General features: G+C 35.5%; 1 protein-coding gene across 1 annotated transcript in view; it reads right to left on the bottom strand.

Annotated features, from left to right (window-relative positions):
- Nucleotides 1-18,143, bottom strand: part of LRP1B (LDL receptor related protein 1B) — a gene marked incomplete at both ends in the record, with an annotated part of 773,038 nt that overhangs the window by 256,670 nt on the left and 498,225 nt on the right. The window contains 5 exons of the mRNA XM_082483434.1: nucleotides 6,296-6,478; nucleotides 8,376-8,543; nucleotides 9,869-9,949; nucleotides 14,776-14,892; nucleotides 16,779-16,904. Coding sequence (XP_082339560.1) covers nucleotides 6,296-6,478; nucleotides 8,376-8,543; nucleotides 9,869-9,949; nucleotides 14,776-14,892; nucleotides 16,779-16,904 — 675 coding nt within the window. The remainder of the gene's footprint in view (nucleotides 1-6,295; nucleotides 6,479-8,375; nucleotides 8,544-9,868; nucleotides 9,950-14,775; nucleotides 14,893-16,778; nucleotides 16,905-18,143) is intronic.

Here is an 18,143-nt window from a genome sequence, read left to right as displayed (position 1 = left end):
TCAGATTATGTCAGATAAATGATCAGCTTTTAGACAAAATAGCTACAGCAGATGAAACTTGCTACACAATTTCATTTTTATCAAACCAGTGTTTAGATCATTTCCTTCACTCCTCAAAGGGGGAAAACAAAACTCCACTTTTGTGCTGCCCATCTATGTTTAGAGATGCAAGACAGTTTCTTGATTGGGAACGAGTCATGATCCTTAAAAAACATACAAGTATTAGATTAGACTCACCCAAGCGAGGGATTTTAACAGGTGAAAAATAACTGAGATTGAGAACGTAGCAGTGGGTTGTGTGTGCTCCTGTCCCAAATGATTTTTCAGCTCTCAAGCACAAACCCATGACTCGCTAGCTACAAGCAGTAGGGGCTAGTTGTAAATTTGGATAACATCTGGACTGAACAGAAGTGGCATGCACTTTATTCTCCAGTTAATAAAGAGACAACAGGTAGAACCATGGGTCAGGAAGCTGATCTTGCACTGTGTTTCTGCCTGTAAGCTATTTAGGTAGAGAAAATCATGTTGGAACATGAAAGAACATCCTGGAACTGCCTGCATCTGTTTCCAGAAGCACTGGTGGATGCTCAGGGAGTGACTGGTGATGCCTGAGACTGGTAACTGCAAACCATTGCACAGCATGAACTGACATGACTTTCTGCCCAACCTCCCCAGTTCAGCAGCAACCTTCCCAGTAGGAAATAGAGACTGATTATGAATATGTGGGGGAAGCAAGTGAGTGAGCGTGTGAAGTGATCAGTTAGGGTAAAACGCTCATCTTTTTGGTTCTTTAATACACCTTCAGTTTCAAATCTGTTACGGGCTGTCTTTCACTCTGTATCGCCCATGACACAGTTCAATATAAAACCACCTCAGAATAGACTCTGTGCGACTGTCCACACAATGTAGCAACTGTCCCTAATGGTAACCCTACTGTCTGCCATAATACAGTAGCAGATTTCAATTTCCTTTAAAAGAAACATTTGCTTAAGATTAGCATAATGCTTTTCATTTGATATTTTAGTCTTCTTTTAATGGGAAGGGTGCCGTCGTCCTTACAGAATGCCGACGGGATAAAATACAGCGAAACAAGACCAACGAAAAAAATATTTCTGCAGCATCTTACAAAGCAAATGTGAGACTGCCTTCACTTTTGGGGAAGAAAAGTAAGAAGTGAAACTTCAGGATCATACTACAGTGATTGTGGTTTCAAACAACACAACATGATTTTACCAGTGCAAAATCACCTGGAAAACTTAAACAGGGAGTGGTGTCAATTAGAATTAAAAGCTTTCACCGTTTTCTATAGTGGTCAAAGTCCCAAATATTCTACATTTAAAAGAAAGAATTGCACAGACACAGGGAAATGAAGTTGTATGAATTATATGTATGCAGTTTACCATTACATGCAATCACAAGTGTTTCAAAAACTGTCCATATTCATCATTATCTTCAAACAGCCATTGATTTTATATATTATTATAACACAGCAGCAGAATGAAAGCTAATGAAAAACACCAACATCAAGCAAACTAACCAGATCCCAGAGTAAATTGACGTTACTTCCAGTAGAGCTCTTAATCTGTTTTTTAATCTTTTCTACATAAAGATATTTACAGAGTAAATAATTTTTCCTGTCTTTCTCTTACCTTAATGAAGATATATTTTATAATAAAAGATTCATCTTCCACTACGACAGCTATGACATGTTCTTAAGCAGAATATACTTTCAAGGAATTAATCTTTGCCAAAATTCTATAGATAGATTTAATGAAGTACTATGACTGTCTCGAAAACATTACTTAAAATTCACTGATGTTATTTATTGCCCCTTATTGAAAGGGGCACATTTTTTGTTTCCAGGAACCTTTTTAGTTAAATTCCATCAGGAATTAATTGCCTCAATGGATATGTGTGTTCATTTCCACAGCTCTTTTGTGTAACACAGAAGATATACATGTAAAGTAGTGAATCAGTTCTGAAGCAACAGGTATGTGGGAAGGCCAGAGCCAAATGCTTCTCCAATGCTTTTTATTTCCTACAAATACGAGCAAGTACAACACAATTAACTTTTTATATACTGTTCAGTCTTTATTGCGATACTGAGCCCAGGAAGTTTTTCGAAAGATTACGTACTAAACTGTAGGAAAGCTACTTTGGTGGAGCATTAATTGCACTCAGTTTCCTTTTACAGTTACTTCTTGCTGCCTAAGGCTGTAATGCCTTCCCAACCTATAGAATGAACTGAATCTCCTTCCTATCAAAATGAAAGAATGTTCTAATCTGACAGATATAACAAAATGTTGTTATATACAACGATCTTGTTTGTCTTGTAGAACAAGCCTGAGACTTAGACTGGACTACTTTGTTTCAAGAACAAGGTCATTTCTGGTATTTAAAAGTTTTCAGTAGAAAGCAAATGTGTATAAATGTCTCCTGGATGAGACAGGAGAAAAAATTTCAGGGCTTAAAAGAAGACAGCTGTTAACACAGAAAACAATGATAACAGAAAACAATGATAACACAGAACCCCAGATAAAGCCAGTATTGGAATAACATATATAGTTTTCTAGTTTACTTGCTTCGGTGGTTTCTTTTAATTTAAATTTTTAATGTCAACTGAATTCAGCCCTCCAGTCAGAAATGTCATCATTCTGAACCATCATGTTCAAAAAGGTTATTAAAGTAGTTGTACAAGATGTGCAACTCTAAAGATCTAAAAGTGAGCGAGGAGACGGAGCAGGGAGGGAACAAGTGGAAGCAATACTGGTAAATCCACCTTATGACTGATATCCTTTCCACCCACCCTTTGAACTCCTCTACACTTCCCAATCTTATGTTTTCACTAAGTCTTCTCCTTTTCCAAAACTTCTCTCCTGCCATATCTTGCCACAGTAACCCTTTCCTCCTCCTCAGCCCTCACACAATCTGTAGGGTAGCCCTACCAATTTCTTCATCTTCTTTCTCAAAAACCCTTTGTTCCCAGCCTTCCTCAGTATTAATATCTCTCCATTCACCTCAGCTTTTCCCATATTTGTATCTTGATTTACACTCCCCATCCAGACAGCACTATTGCTGCTCCCCTCTTCCAGTATTACTGAGATGATCATCCCTTGAATTCATTTCCTCTCTATGTACATTCCCGATTTTCCATTCTAAAGAACACCTACTTCTTCCCTCATCCTCCCCCCCAGTATATTATAAACATGAGAAAAAAGAAGTACAGAATAATAGCCCCCAGGGTAGCATTAAAAATGGTAAGATACAAAATGAACTGCTTCTTTAAAGAAATATAAAAAATATTAAGTATGACAAATATACAATGCAGTTTAGATCTACTGCTTACGAAACTGAAGTATTCATGGCTGTTTTGCATATGGCTTCACAGAAGTACTCGATTAGGATCATTAGAGTAATTAGATGAATTTTTAAGTGAGATTGCACAGATTCTGCTTTTGGTCTGGTACTACTAACTGCAAAGTAGGAAGATGAAATAAAAAGGATATATTTATGTAGTACATAAAACTGAGTTAAGCACATGCCTGTAATAATTTTTGGAGGACAGAATCAGAATTTAAAGTAGGAAGTTGGATCTTAGACTAATCTAATTTAAAAGAAGTCTAATCTAATTTAAAAGCAGAAAATAACTGGCTAGAAGCAGCCCAACAGTAGTCAATCTCAATCAGGTAGCTATTGCATCTCGTATCCTACTGCTACACAAACTCTAGTATATTTTTCATCACACATCACCATAAACAACCGTGTGATGTTCTTGAAACAATTAGAAATGTCATTCTGAACTCCGTTGATTCAAGTGCCCTGAAGCATATTGGCTGACTTTGGATACCACAGCTCAAGAACTGTACAGGTTGGACAGTTCCAGTGAGACCAACAAAAATACTAGAGGTTTAAAAACATAACATAAAAGCAGACGACACGTGAGAGGAAAAAGAAAAGTATTTATTTATTCAACAAAAGATGTGTTTAAGGAGATATACAACAGGTCTTTCAATATTCAAAAGATTAATACCAGTGAAAAGTTGAATACAACCAAGTAAGCTTGCAGCAAAGTTTCAAGTGACTTATGCAGAAAAAAAATGTTCAACTGTTAGAGGTAAATTACTAAAAGGCTATCTATACAACTTACAGAACATCCTCTATTGGATATTCTTAAGTGCATACCAGAAAAGGGGCTGGACATGATGGGTTCTTGAGACTACCAGTACTGAAGGCTGGTAATTGCTGTAACTGTAAGGTGACACTCATGCCTGGCGCATTGTGACAGATTGACCACAGCCAACAAAAGCTACAGCAGGAAAAGACCCTGTAGCTACTATTTACAGCCATAAAACAACAACAACAAAAAGTAGTAAGCAAAAAAGCGGGCAGTAACATTTCACTATTACTGGTCTCACCAACTGCCATTTCCCTCAAAATGTGTCGGCTGTCTCACCTCCCCCCATACACACATTCCTACCCCGACCCATCCTGTTTTGTATTAGAAAATCAGATGTCACCACTTAGCAATCTACAAGGGGAGAATTAGCCAGTTTCTCCTCATCTGAACAATTCGCACAAATGTGGAAGCCAGCCAGTATTATTCCTTTGGAGTAATCCACAGGGAATATGACGTCTATTCTGAAACCTGGACGGATCATGACAGAAACTATTTCACATAAAACCATTATTACTCATTTGTCCCACCATATGGAATTAAACTGAAATGTAGCTAAACTAACATTTGCTTTTGCTGTTTTCTGTTCCAATGCATTACCAACATGCCTCCATCAGTTTTGCTCCTTCCAGGACTGATGGAAGGAAAAATAGTGAAAGAAAAAATTACAGATGAAACTCATAACTGATTCCTTAAGTGATGTTGCCACACAACCAACAACCGTGATTGCGTCTTCCTTTAAATCAAAGCCATGTACCCTTGAATTTAGCAAGTGTTTGATGAAAATATTTTTTTGCTGTATCTATATGTGGCACCTCAAGAAGTCAAATTTCAGCTTTCATCCTGTAAACTGACTGAGATATTGCCCTCCTTATGCACGACTGTAAACACAGGTAAGTGCATAATGAGGCAGCATAGTTTGAGACCTTTTCTCTATTTAAGCACTAGGAAAAATGCAGTACAGAAGTGTATTTCCTATGTCAGGGTTTCTATCAGTCTATTTCAGGGAAGGGACCATTCTATTAAAAATGAATGATCCCTTTTTACTTATTGAAGGTTTTTCATTTAACAGCTACTTGTTCAATACACCTTTATGGAAACCGTAAGAACACAAAAGGAAATGTTTTGTTTAGATGAAATTCAGTATTTCATATTTATTTATCTGGACATTATGATTTCTATAACTTTAAAATCCAAGTAGTAGCAAACCTTGAAGCATTTCTAAGACATCATAAAGTAGTTTACATATTAAAAGTGAACTCTTTGTTCACACTGTAGATTTGAATGAAGTATCTTACTCTATCCATAGGCATTCACAAATACTTTTGGATAGAGCTCACATAACTAGACTGCAACATTTATCATGCTTAGCATGATAATGCTATGGAATGGGTTCTTCTTTCCTGTAATAATTATAGTTGCCTAATGGCAATCATATTACTGCTTATTATATCCTGAACTAAATTTTGCTTTTAGAGTTTATTTTAACCCCAATATTTCATTAAGCTTTGAGGAAATTGTAAAGATTAATACAATGCTGACATATATTAATTTGTTCCTTAAGGAATTGTCTCTTAAGGAAATATTCCATCTAAGCATTATTTTGCAAAATATCCTCACGTAAAGATTGTCACATTCTTTTCACATGTTTTAATGAAGTATACTTAGCAAAATTTTATTTTAAACGTTCTCAAAGAATATATGTTTCTTCCTATATTGTTGTTCAAATTCCCAGTGCTGTAGTTCTTTGAAGTCTTCTATTTAATTACTTTATACCATTTTAATCAACTTACTTGGAGGGCCAAAGATGGAAAATAGAAGAGAAAACTTGCCTTTTGAAGTACTATTAAATGCTTTGTTTAAGTATTTGGTATGATGTATGTCATACAGAACAGTTTCAGCTTTAAGTAATCTCAAAATCCATCCATTTTATATTTTAAATCAGAAAACAGGTTAGGGGAAGTATATTAATATTCTTTTCTTGGTTCAAGTACAATAAGTAACATCACTTCAGTAGTATTAAGCATTAAAAGCAGTATTCAAATAGTAGATATGTTCAAATCACACAGACACACACATGCACTGAGTAAATAAGAGTGAAACATATCAGCAAGCATGTACCTGTACTTTTGCAGGAAAACTTTGTTTTTTCATCACATAGTCGTATAGTTCCATTACAGCCTTTCTCATCACTACCATCTTCACAGTCCTTTTCTCCATCACAGCGCCACAACTCAGGAACACAGTTTCCATCAGGACTGCATTGAAATTCCTTCCCATTGCATTTTCCAGGGGAGGGAGTTTCTTAGAAAAATAAGAATTACATTGAAGAATTTTCCCATGTGAGTTTTTTCCATGCCAAGTCTACAATGACTTAAAATCCCCCTTCCTAATCAAAGGCAAAATCAGAGTCCCCAAGTATAACACTCAAAACCCGCTAATGCTCCCTAAGTCATCACTCCAACACAAGCTTCAGACAAGCTCTTTCTTAACCTGCTCACTCCCTTCATTGCCCCCTCCATTACAGGCTCAAGGTAAATATCAATTTATTTATTTTTTTTGCACAGCTTTCAGACAAGACTTAATTTGGAGATGTAAGGAGGACCAAGGCTGATGAAGTTTCCCTGGTGCTTTGCAAGCCGTGCCTCTCACCTTCAAGCTACGTTCCCTCCTCCTCATTCTTTCTCCTCTTTTTTCCAACAAGATCCACCTCCTAAGTCACAAAACATGAAAGGTCACATCTTTGCTCTACTGACACAAGAGTTCTGGCCCCGGCACCTGCCTGGCTTGTGCTATTACAGCACTGGCAGACTAGTTGTAGCCTTTCTGAATTCTGCAGCAATCAACTTCAGTTCAGTGCAGCTATGGAATCAGTCTCGAGCGTTTCAAAACATAACAACTATGTTATATTAATTATTCATCAAATAATTCTCTAAGTATTTTCTAGACGATAGCTTTTTCAATTTTATCCTTGCCCTCCTTTTCCCAAACTATTACAACTGTATTTCTAGGATTTCAAAATATACTAACAATAAGAACATGTACTTTAAAGTAATGATAAATGTATGCATTCCTGTTTGTACCAAAAAGCATTACTTGAATAAATTCTTATAGGAATGTCTACAAATATATGGTTTATTTTATTATAAATTGCCTTGTTGTTGTTTTATTTCTAAATAATCTGCATTCTTGCATTCTATAGTAAAAAACGCAAAGACAAGTTGCTGGCCAAGCGTACATCATGTAGCAGAGCAGAACACAGGAGATGCATGAACTGATAATAACCACGTAAAACAGCGCTGTTTCAGAGACATTGGTGCAAACCCCAACATAACATGGTGTTGTACAAAAAGGTAGAGCAGGACTTTAAGCGCTGAAGTGGACGCAAACAGGGAGGAAAGTGAGTAGTTTAGATCCAGACCAATTATTTTGATACAACTAAATAATAATAGTAATAATAAATTTTGTAAATATAGAAAAAATAAGGACTTTACAGTACGCATTCTCCTAATTCATCTACTTTTGTGAGGTTTGCAGCTAGATCTAGAATATAAACTCATGAGAAAACCAATAAGACTGTGTACAATTATTTTGTTGTGGAAAAATCACTATGAGAAATTCTTATCTGATTATTCTTTATCCTTTGCTACATGCATCCACCCCTTCTCTCCCCACCCAAATAAATACAACATATTGCATTTAAATGGGACTGTAGTTTGTTAAAATATTTTTATGCTTCAGTAACACTGTTTTCAAAAAACAAAACAAAAACCCAAACCAAACCAACAAAACAATACTTGGATCACACAAAAATGAGAGTGTTACTGCATAAAAAGAACCAGAAAATATAAATGGTAACTTAAGGAATGCTGCTTACTGCCTCTTTATCTAGACAGCATGCATCTCTGTAAAAGGAAAAACATCAGGTTTAGCATAATTCAGTAAAATAAAACTACAAAACTTATCTCAGTATAATACCTAGTTTGTTTTCAAATGCATTCTTCTTCTAGGATACACTTCTGAATTATCATATTACACTCGACATATTTTCCATTCCAACCTTTACCAAGGTTAAAAGCATTTTCTCTTTTTCCACTGACTGAAGACAGGTCCTCTGTGTTTATAATAGTATTCTCTGTGTATAATAAAGTACTCTCTATGTTTATAAGTATTAAAATGTATGAAGAAAAAAAAGACTAACCTTCCTTGCTGCAGTTTGTTTTGGTTTCATCACTGAAATCTCCACAGTCGTTGTCACCATCACACGCCCAATGACTGGGGATACATCTACCATTATAACATCTGAACTGATCAGCAGAACATGAGTGAATACAGCCTAGTTCATCACTTCCATCACCACAGTCATCATCTGCAAACATTATTTTTTTTATTATTTTAAAAGGTAAAGAAATCTCAATGAAAGATGTGATGAGAAAAAAATATTTCCAAAAAGGCAAGAGAAAAATAACCTGCAGTAAATAAAATAGTATGTTTACTGCCACAGGCGTAAGGTAAAATTATTTCTAACGCAAGTAATTCCTTAACTCTAATTTACCGACAGCACTTGACTGTGTCATTTTGGATAGTCTAACCCCTTACACTTATTCACAGTTATTCAATCACAGACACCAGTAAGCACGAGAAGGTTGTAGATTTTCTTCATTTCTTTAGTCGTGTGTAACTACACAGGCTTCTAAACACAGTGGTTTTAATTTATTCTCAGTGATTCGTCAAGTAAACTTAGACAGTTAAGCACACACACAAAGAGCTTCATATAAACCAAGATGAAAACCTGATGTCAGAATTTCTTTTCAATAGTATTACAAATGTGGTTTCCATGTACTTGCAACAGTGCAAGGTGGAGAAAGATGGCAGCGTATAAATAAGGGTGGAATGTAGTTTCTCATTACTCTAATGTTGTAGTCATTACAACAATCTTAAGACAATTCCCATAATTTGATCGTGATCGCCAAGGGAGGGAAAAGATAAATCTGCTAGGTAAAAACTAAAGGGTCTCCTTGCACAGAATTTCAGTAAGCACGCTGTGATAATTTGGGGAATCCGTCCATTTACAGCTATGAATTCCTGTCAGCCTCATAAAATTATAGTAATATCAAATGTTACCGTGGATGAAGAACCAACCCAATGTTATTAGGACTGGTATCACATCACTCCTATATCACAAGCTCTGACAGAAGATTTATTTGAACAGCTGTCATTCAAGTATGTACTCTTTCAGAGAAAAGAAATAACTACACTGTAAAGTCTTCCTAGCCTTTGATCTTGAGGGATGCTATTTATTAATTTGAACTTGCCCACAAACAACAGAAAAATCAGATATTTTGGCCACTAGAACTATTTTGCTTTCTAAAAGTAGAAAATACTTTCATAAGCAGTAGTTTAGCTTTTTTCTTTTTTCTTTTTACTTTCAGTATTGCAAGTTTACATCACACTTCATTCTACAGAATATACTATGTGTAACTATTTACCATATCCACTGCATCATTCCTTATATGAAGCTTATTACTGCTGCTCTCTAGGTCAGGTCAGTAATTTAAAAATGCTATTTTTATTCTCTGACCACTTACTAGCCAAACTAGCAATATCAGTCTCAGAAGAAAAGAGTGGGCATCAAAGTAATATTTATGTAATATCCACTATATTCATTTCAGATATAGAACACTTGATACTTGCCTGAATCACAAAGCCATTTGCTGCTAATGCATCTTCCATTTTTGCATATAAATTGAGTTAGTGGCTCACACGTTGGGAATTCTGTAAGTGTTCAAAAAGAAATAAAAACTATTTAATGTATATCCTCTTTAGTAATATTCTTCCACCTTCCTATATGCATAAATTGCACAAGTGTATTGTATTAAACATTTGCACCTGCCAGATACTTAATCTGGAGAGGAAAAAAAGGTGAGACACCAAAAAGAGCGGATCAAAAGGCTTTTAACTGTGAACACTAGTCCAAGCCCTGTCCTTCCTCAACATAGAGCACTGAAATGCATTATTCTGTGTCATATAACATGATCCTATATGCCCATCAGACCTTGGCTCTGTATGCCACTAAGCATGTTAATATTTCCAACTATATTATATATTATTACTATATATTATATCTCGTCAACTGATACAAACCATATTTTCAATGTATTTATATAAAAAAGTTGTCTGATTATTGCAATAATACTGACAGTAAAAGACAGGAAATAGACAACTATAAAACGAAACGGTTAAGTACAAAGCAAAAGAACAGTCAAGAAATAAAGTTACTGTACACTGACATAATAAAATCCAAAAGAAAATGTCAGTATTTACAATCATTTCCTCCGAGCATTCCAGTAATAGTACTAGAAAACCGAGACAATATCATTCATACAGACTCATTGATATTACACATAGAGATTAGGTTTTATAATTGTCTAATATGCTTTTGCATAGAACGATTTGAATCTTCTCAGACTTCTTTTTCTTCTAAAACCAATGACATAGCTAGGAAAGTGGTATGAATACACAAACATGTTAAACAGTGCTTGCACCCATCCAGTTTGCAAAACACAAGATCTACTCTACAAAACCTACCAAATTGTAGGAAACAGTCTGAAAGTCTAACTTGATTCAAAAGGAATAAGGAGGAGCCTAAATTGTCTATACAGCCCGTCAAGAGAATAAGACACCTCTCACTAACTGATACCTAATGCAAACCGAAGATGACAACGTGAACAATCTGCCTGAAATGCTACTTAACGGCGTTTGTCCTTCACTAAAGGATTTCAGATTGAAAGTTCCTACACAGTACATCCTACACGCAACAGAAAGAAACGTCCAAAGTAGTGCATCAACCTGTCAGCCGCACCAAAAGTGCCCAAGATTAGAAGAAACTCGGAGTGTGTTCCTCATTAGGTTGCTCGAGCTATGTTGGGTTGTTCTAGTGTTGTCACAACTGAAATGACAAAACTAGACTTGCTAAAGCTCACAATGATTTTGAGAATTAGGCCATGTAATTAGTACTGAAGAGATTTTCTAAACTTTTAAAACATGCCACAAACTTTTCCTTAGGACAAGAATTGAAATAGTCAATGAATTTCTGACTTGGGTTTGCTGTCTCTTGCCATCTTTAGTGCAGAAAATGCTTTAAAGTCAATTCAAAAGTTTGTGGGTTTGTTCTTCTTTTAAGTTTTAACTTAAAAGAAGTCACACACAAAGCATGAAACCAAACCAGCTGCATCAAATTTAGAGATCACCTAAGAGATCACCTAAGACCCAATGATTATTCTTTGCTTCAACACAGAAAAGGGGGGGAAGAAAAGTTATCACTGATGACAACACTTTGTCAATTACTCCCAGAAAAGGGTGCTGTTTCTTTTTTTTTCTTAATTTGAAAAAAAAAAAAAAAAAAAAAAAAGCTGTCTCTCCTCAGGAACACTTACAGCAAGAATAAAAATCTGTTCTGAGGCAAATAATGGAGATATGCAACTCTAATGGTACTTAGCTACAATATATGCCTTATGTGCTTCAAGCAAAGCTGAAAGCAATTTTTAATTTCACTCTTTAGCTCTTTAATAATTTTTCCACAAATTTAACTCATATATTAAATGCAATTTTCCCCTTTTCCATACATGAACGTCTTCATGACTTTATTTTCTTTATGTTCATCTGTCCACCCAAGACCTGTATAAAGGGACAGAAACTACTTTAAATGAATTGCGATTACCCTCACCACCACCCATCTCATGATTCTCAGCCCACTACGGTCTTTCCACGGATGTTTTGCAGTATCTCCAGTGTTTGCTTCTCATAGTCCCAACCTCCACCACCACCCACAGCTCCCGCTCACATCCTACAGGACAGGCACAACACTTCCCCTCATTGTCCCTATGGTCTTCCCAGTACTCCTTTCCTTTCCTGTTTCACAGCAAAGAGATGCACATCCTGTCTCTGACTCCCAGCCATCCCTGTGGCTGCCCTGCAGACAAAGAAAGCAAGAAAGGTGCCTGGAGCTCACAGTGAAGTCTCTCCACAGTGTAGACACCAATCTCGTTTCTCTCTGCTATCCAGCTCTTGTTCTTTGAGACTTCTTTCACCCTTCTGTTACTGAGTGCAAATGGTACAACAATGAACTGATAAACAGATGGACACAAAAAATTGACCCCAAGTCTTGTTTCCTTCGGGAAAGCAGTGGAAAAATAAGGAGGGTCTCTTTTTCAAATCTTCTTCAGAAATGTCGTGCTTCTTAGTAAATCTGGTTGTATCTTAAGAAAAAGTATATGCGTTATGATACTGGCATCATCTTCCCAGTCCTGCTCCCCCCAGCTACATGCCAATATAAGTACGCTGAAGTTCTTGAATGAATAGGAGCCAAAAGTTATTCGTAGCTGAAGACTGGTGCAGTTAAAAATCAATGCTTTGTAATGGTAACAAAAAGCAAACCATGATTTTACTTTTAATAAAACTTGCAAATACAAGAAGAATTTTAAGCTGTTTCATAGAAGAAAATATATACCACTAAATAGAATAGCTGAATGAATGCCATTAGCATGCCCATCAGCCATCAAATTATAAGGCAGAATGAAAAATGAAATATTTGACACATCTGCACAACCACCGTGCTCGAGGTCAAAGAAACAAGATTCTGAAACATGAAACATACGTAAAGTTTGACCAAAGCTTAAAACAGCAGGTGAAATCAATGTTGATTAAATGATTGGAAGAAATATTCCAGACCAGCCGACAGGATACCAAACAAAACACATGGGAAGAAAATACAAAGATGATATTAACATCTGTATAGAAGGTGCAGCCAGTCAGATAAACTATTATAGTACCAAGGGCCATGCTGTACCACTACACAGAATGTGATAATTCTAGAGATTGCAAAATACAGTGAGTCCACTGGGATCACCTATTCTACCTCCATACACAGCAGAACTTGATTTGAAACATGCCAATTAGAAGTCTACCTTAACACAATTCTCCTTTTTACTCACATAATGACTTTATTTTGATTTTATTAAATGTTATCTATTTTGAAGTAACTGATCAAGTATCAATTACTGTCAACATAAAATGAGCTTGCTTTTTTTGTTTGTTTGTTTATGTCACTATTAAAAGAAGAAAAAGGAAGAAAGTAATAAGAAATAAGGCAAGAGAAACCAGGTGAATATTCCAGGAAATATAACTACTGTTTACCTGTAAAAGTCTTGAGAAATCTTGAATGCAGTTATAGAAGAAGGAGATTCTGAGACTCACACATGGACTTAAAAGGTAACAATGTAAACTCAACTAATAGGTCATGAATAATTAAAAATCAAACAAACTTAAGGGATTACGGATAAACATAGTTTACTGATTGGATCCTACACGTTGTCTTCCATGGATGCTCTGATAATTGAGGTTCTGGAGATTTATGTTTGTGGAAGACAGGGCATCATAGTGTCAGCCTATGACTTTCATTTATGCGTTTACTTTCTATTTCTTTCTCAGTCTTCACTGCAAGTGCTTCATAGGCACCGAGTTTTGCAGAAAAACTGTTATCAGTAATAGAACTCTAATAACTCTACTGAAATGGTTTACAGTAAGTAGTTTAAGGAAAGCGAAAAAAAAGGTAATGTTTTATCAACTACATTTCTTTCATAGTTTGATTTTGATTAGGAAACAATTTACTTTTGTAACGTGAATCAAGTTAGAATATCAGCTATATCTGAGAAAAATACAGGTCCAAGTACTAAGTATCCTAACAGGTACACTTTAGATTTTATTTTTTTTTGTGCTCAACCTGTCACTTCATGTTTACATGGCCAATGCTACTAAAATGACCAGTCAGCATTCTTTCTTGAAAAGTCTTAATAAGTAATTCCAGAAACACATCCTACTATAGTGAAACATACTTACTAATTCATGTTAGTAATTCAAATATCACAAATACGACTTTGTAAACAGCGGCGAACCTGATACAATATTTTGCAGACAGCTCGTTGACCCTTTTGCTCTCAGACTCACAGTGGTTACCTGTGATCTACCAAACAGATGAAGGCAGTCATGCTAACTTATAAAAATCTTAATTCTTTGGAAGCACCTGATGAGACCGAGCGCACCTCTCTGCCATAACTCAGTAAAGCAGCAATCAGCAGAGTTGCTGATACTCTCTCCCGATACAACCGAGAATGACTAATTTTTTCTGCAAAATACAACAACAAAACATCCTTCTGTTCAGACTTGAAACAGTCTGATTTTCTTGACATCTAGAATACGCTGAAGGGCCCATGTGAAGACGTATGTGGCCGAGACAAATATCAATTTCTGAACATGACAGTATTTGATAATGGGCTGTGAATTAGAGAAGTGTTGACTGATATGCATATTGGGTATTGTAGTTAAAAACTCATTAATAGAAAATGCAGCCTTTACTTTACGTTTATTAATTAATCAAATAAATTACATTTTGCAATTTCAGGCATAATATTAGCAGTTCATATAAAAATAAAAAGGCCCTTCATACTTTTTATACCCATAAGTTCATGTGAAAGGAACATGTCCATATGTTTAATTTCATATACAATAATTTTAATTTTTTCCCGAAAAGAAAATTTGCTTACCACAGGATGTCATTTCATCGGTTTCATCTCCACAGTCATCCTCCCTGTCACATAGCCATGATGTTGGAATACACCGTCCATTCCCACAAGAAAATTGGTCAACCTGACACGTTCTTGCTGTCAAGACAAAACACTCCAAAAATGCAAGGGAAGTGGACTAAATCTATTGGGTCTCTTGGTGCACGTCTGTATGCAGAAGTTTCAAGTCTGGAGGGCATCTCCTGGCCTGCTGCTCATTTTACCTGATCTGACTAAACATCATTCACCTGCTTTGATTTCAGAGAAAATTGAGGTCATCTGCAGGACTGTGTTCTACCTCTGTTATGTAGAATTCTTAGCGGTTTCTTCAACATATGAGAATATGAAGTTTGATATGGAATTATACATAACTAGGTGGTAGAAGAGCATTAATGTTTGATAAAATAACATTAGTACTAGTGTTGAAATAAACAAAACTCAAGGCTTAGAAGTGTCTAACTTACAATTGTAACATTAACAAACTGTATTTCCTAACATAAACAACGATCTAGTGAGATTGATGTTTACACAGAAAAATGGCATGTGTGTGATGTGCCTGACCTCTCTGTTCTTAAATCTTTGCCTTTGCAAATATACAACTGTAATGATCCATTAAAGGGAATGATGTATGTCTTTCTTCTGAAGAAATAAGGATCGCTAAAAGAAATCATGCTACGTAACTAAATAAATTACTTTGAGAGCTGATGAACAGTAAAACGTCAATAAAAATCTAACATAGAAAATTGACATTACTTATAATTTTGTTTATTCAAAATGTGAACCCATAACTACAATGCTAGTGAACGACACACATTTTGATTCCAAACTTAAGCATTTGGAGTTCATCTATACGTAATTCCACACTTTAAAAAAAAGACTGAGACGTCAGAAACCCCAATAATCAAAAGAATATTCCTTCATTTGCTATTCACAATTACCATTTCCCTTTTTCCCCACAGAAATAGCCCAATATACAAGAGAAGAATAGAAGTTTAAACTATTGCAAAGAAGTAGGTTTTTAAATGAATGGTGTTTGCCACTGCAGGAAAAAAAGGATAAACAAGAATACAAAATTCAACCCACAGCCAATAGACACAGGGATGCAAAATATGGTTTTTAAATCTGACTCCTATCCTACAAGCAAAACATTGAATATCAAGATGCATTACAATCCACAATAACACTGTAGAGTTGATATGGACACTATAGGTCTGCATTTGCACTCGGGGGCTTTTAGCCAAACCACACAAGTAACAAAATGAACAGGTTATTACACACATGAAAATTTAAATCAAGGAAAATGAGTTCAGGGAATATTTTAATACACAATGTATGCTGTCTGTCATTACATTTCAGTTTAAAACAGTCATCAGCTCATTGACGCCTATTGATATGTCGTACATCGGATATTTAATGACTGTTTAGTGTACACTACTGATCAGTACTAAACATCACTTCCACACAAGGAAAGGGCAGACTTGGAACTCCATGATTTATTGCAGTGGAATAAGCAAACAATCTTCACTTTGGTATTTCCTTAAAAATCCACTACACAGTTAATAACTTACAAATGAAAACAATTTCAAGCTACCGAGGGGAAACTGAACAGCTAATTATGCTTTTGTCAGCATAAAATAAAATTTACTAGTGACATGGCACTCATCACAGCATGTTAACAAACAAAATTCTAACTGCCAAAAAAGATTTAGCAGGGACAAGTCTGTACCTAAGCAGTACTTTGACAGTCAACCCATAAGGATAGATTAAGTGCTGAATTACTTTGGAAAGCACAGTCAAGCACCAAGATTAAGTAAAATATAATTTATATTCCAGCCTTAGTGGCACCAAATTCGGAATTAATTTAAAAGGGCAATAATCAGATTACTAGTAGCAGACTGGTTCAGCTCAGTTCAGAGCAGTCTTGAACTGTTTATAGAACTACTGGAGTTAGAGAACTTATATGTGCAACCGAGTAAAATTTTTACCTGCACAGGTTTTATTTGATTCATCTTCATTATTACCACAATCATTAGCTCCATCACAAAGCCACCTCTTGGGAATGCAGCGATTATTTTGGCACTTAAACTGATCATCAGGACAACTATGATTGACTAGGGAGAAAAAAAGAGAGGTTTTTCCTAAGAAGATAATCAGAGAAAAACAGCTGAAAATAATATATTAAATAGTATTCCTGGTGACGCAGTTAGTATGGTTATCTTGTATATACAATCAGCATGATATAAGAATTGTTCAGCAAACCAGCCAATTAAAAAATATTGCAGTACTTTCATCATAAATTAAACAATACATAGTAAAGATTCTCCTATCATAATAGTGTCAATATGGAGATCCTTTTCTATTAACTGCTAGGTGATAAGAGGTAGCAGCATTTTACAACGTTGCTATTTCCTTAAAGAAAACTCTCCTCAATCACATTTTATCAATGTGATGAGGTTTGCAAATTGAAGTGCTTATAAACAAAACCAAACACCAAAGGGAACAAATGCAAGTTGCTAAGTGCGTATCCAAAATACTATACCACAGTGAGCAGGAATTTTGGCCGGTTATAAAATGCTTCTAAAATGATGCACATTACTGTCAATGGCCACATACAGATCTGCTGTTTACTTACCATGAAATTGTAGGTGTCAAAAAGTGAAATATGCAACACAGTGTAAAACTGACAAAAAAAAATCTGGTATTCAAGAGTGAACAAAGTATCTCACAGAAATGTTTTTGCTAGCTACCAAGTATCATGGGAAGGATGAAATTATGTAAATACTCTTGGCCTGCTCTTGCAGCTGTAGTAAGTATATATGCTCTGCTTCTTTTATGCTAATAACAGGAGCTATTATTAGCAAATCTTTCTAATCTTGATCTACACAAGAACAGTAAACTATTCACAGTTTTAAATGCTGGCTTAAAAAATAATCTCAAGCTATTTTCTACCTACTCAGCCATCCACAGTCTCTTTTTTTAAAGTTTAACATATATCTGGAAACAAACGGTATTTAAAATGAAAGGACGTTTTGCAGGCTTATCCTTGACATTTCGGTAGCTTTTATCTTTGACCTTTCTACCTATTCTTCCTATTGAAAACAACACTGAGCGAGTGTGATATCAACAGCACATGAACCCTTCGTGAGTGCTTTGTGTGGAAGGTGCAAGAACAGTGGAAGTAAAGATTAATTAATAATCTGAGCAGAAAGGCATTCCAAGTCTCATAATAGTTACGAAGCAACCTAATTTGCAGTGTGACTGGAGAACAAAACTGTTATCATCCATGTAATAATATTAAAAATGGAAGACTTTTTTTAAAAATACCTGACTTCAATACTAGACATAGTTAT

This window comes from Vanellus vanellus, assembly GCF_965231255.1.
Source record: "Vanellus vanellus genome assembly, chromosome: 5".
Classification (NCBI taxonomy): Eukaryota; Metazoa; Chordata; class Aves; order Charadriiformes; family Charadriidae; genus Vanellus; species Vanellus vanellus.
The sequence above is the reverse complement of the archived record's forward strand: the minus strand, read 5'-3'. Positions and strand labels throughout refer to the sequence as shown.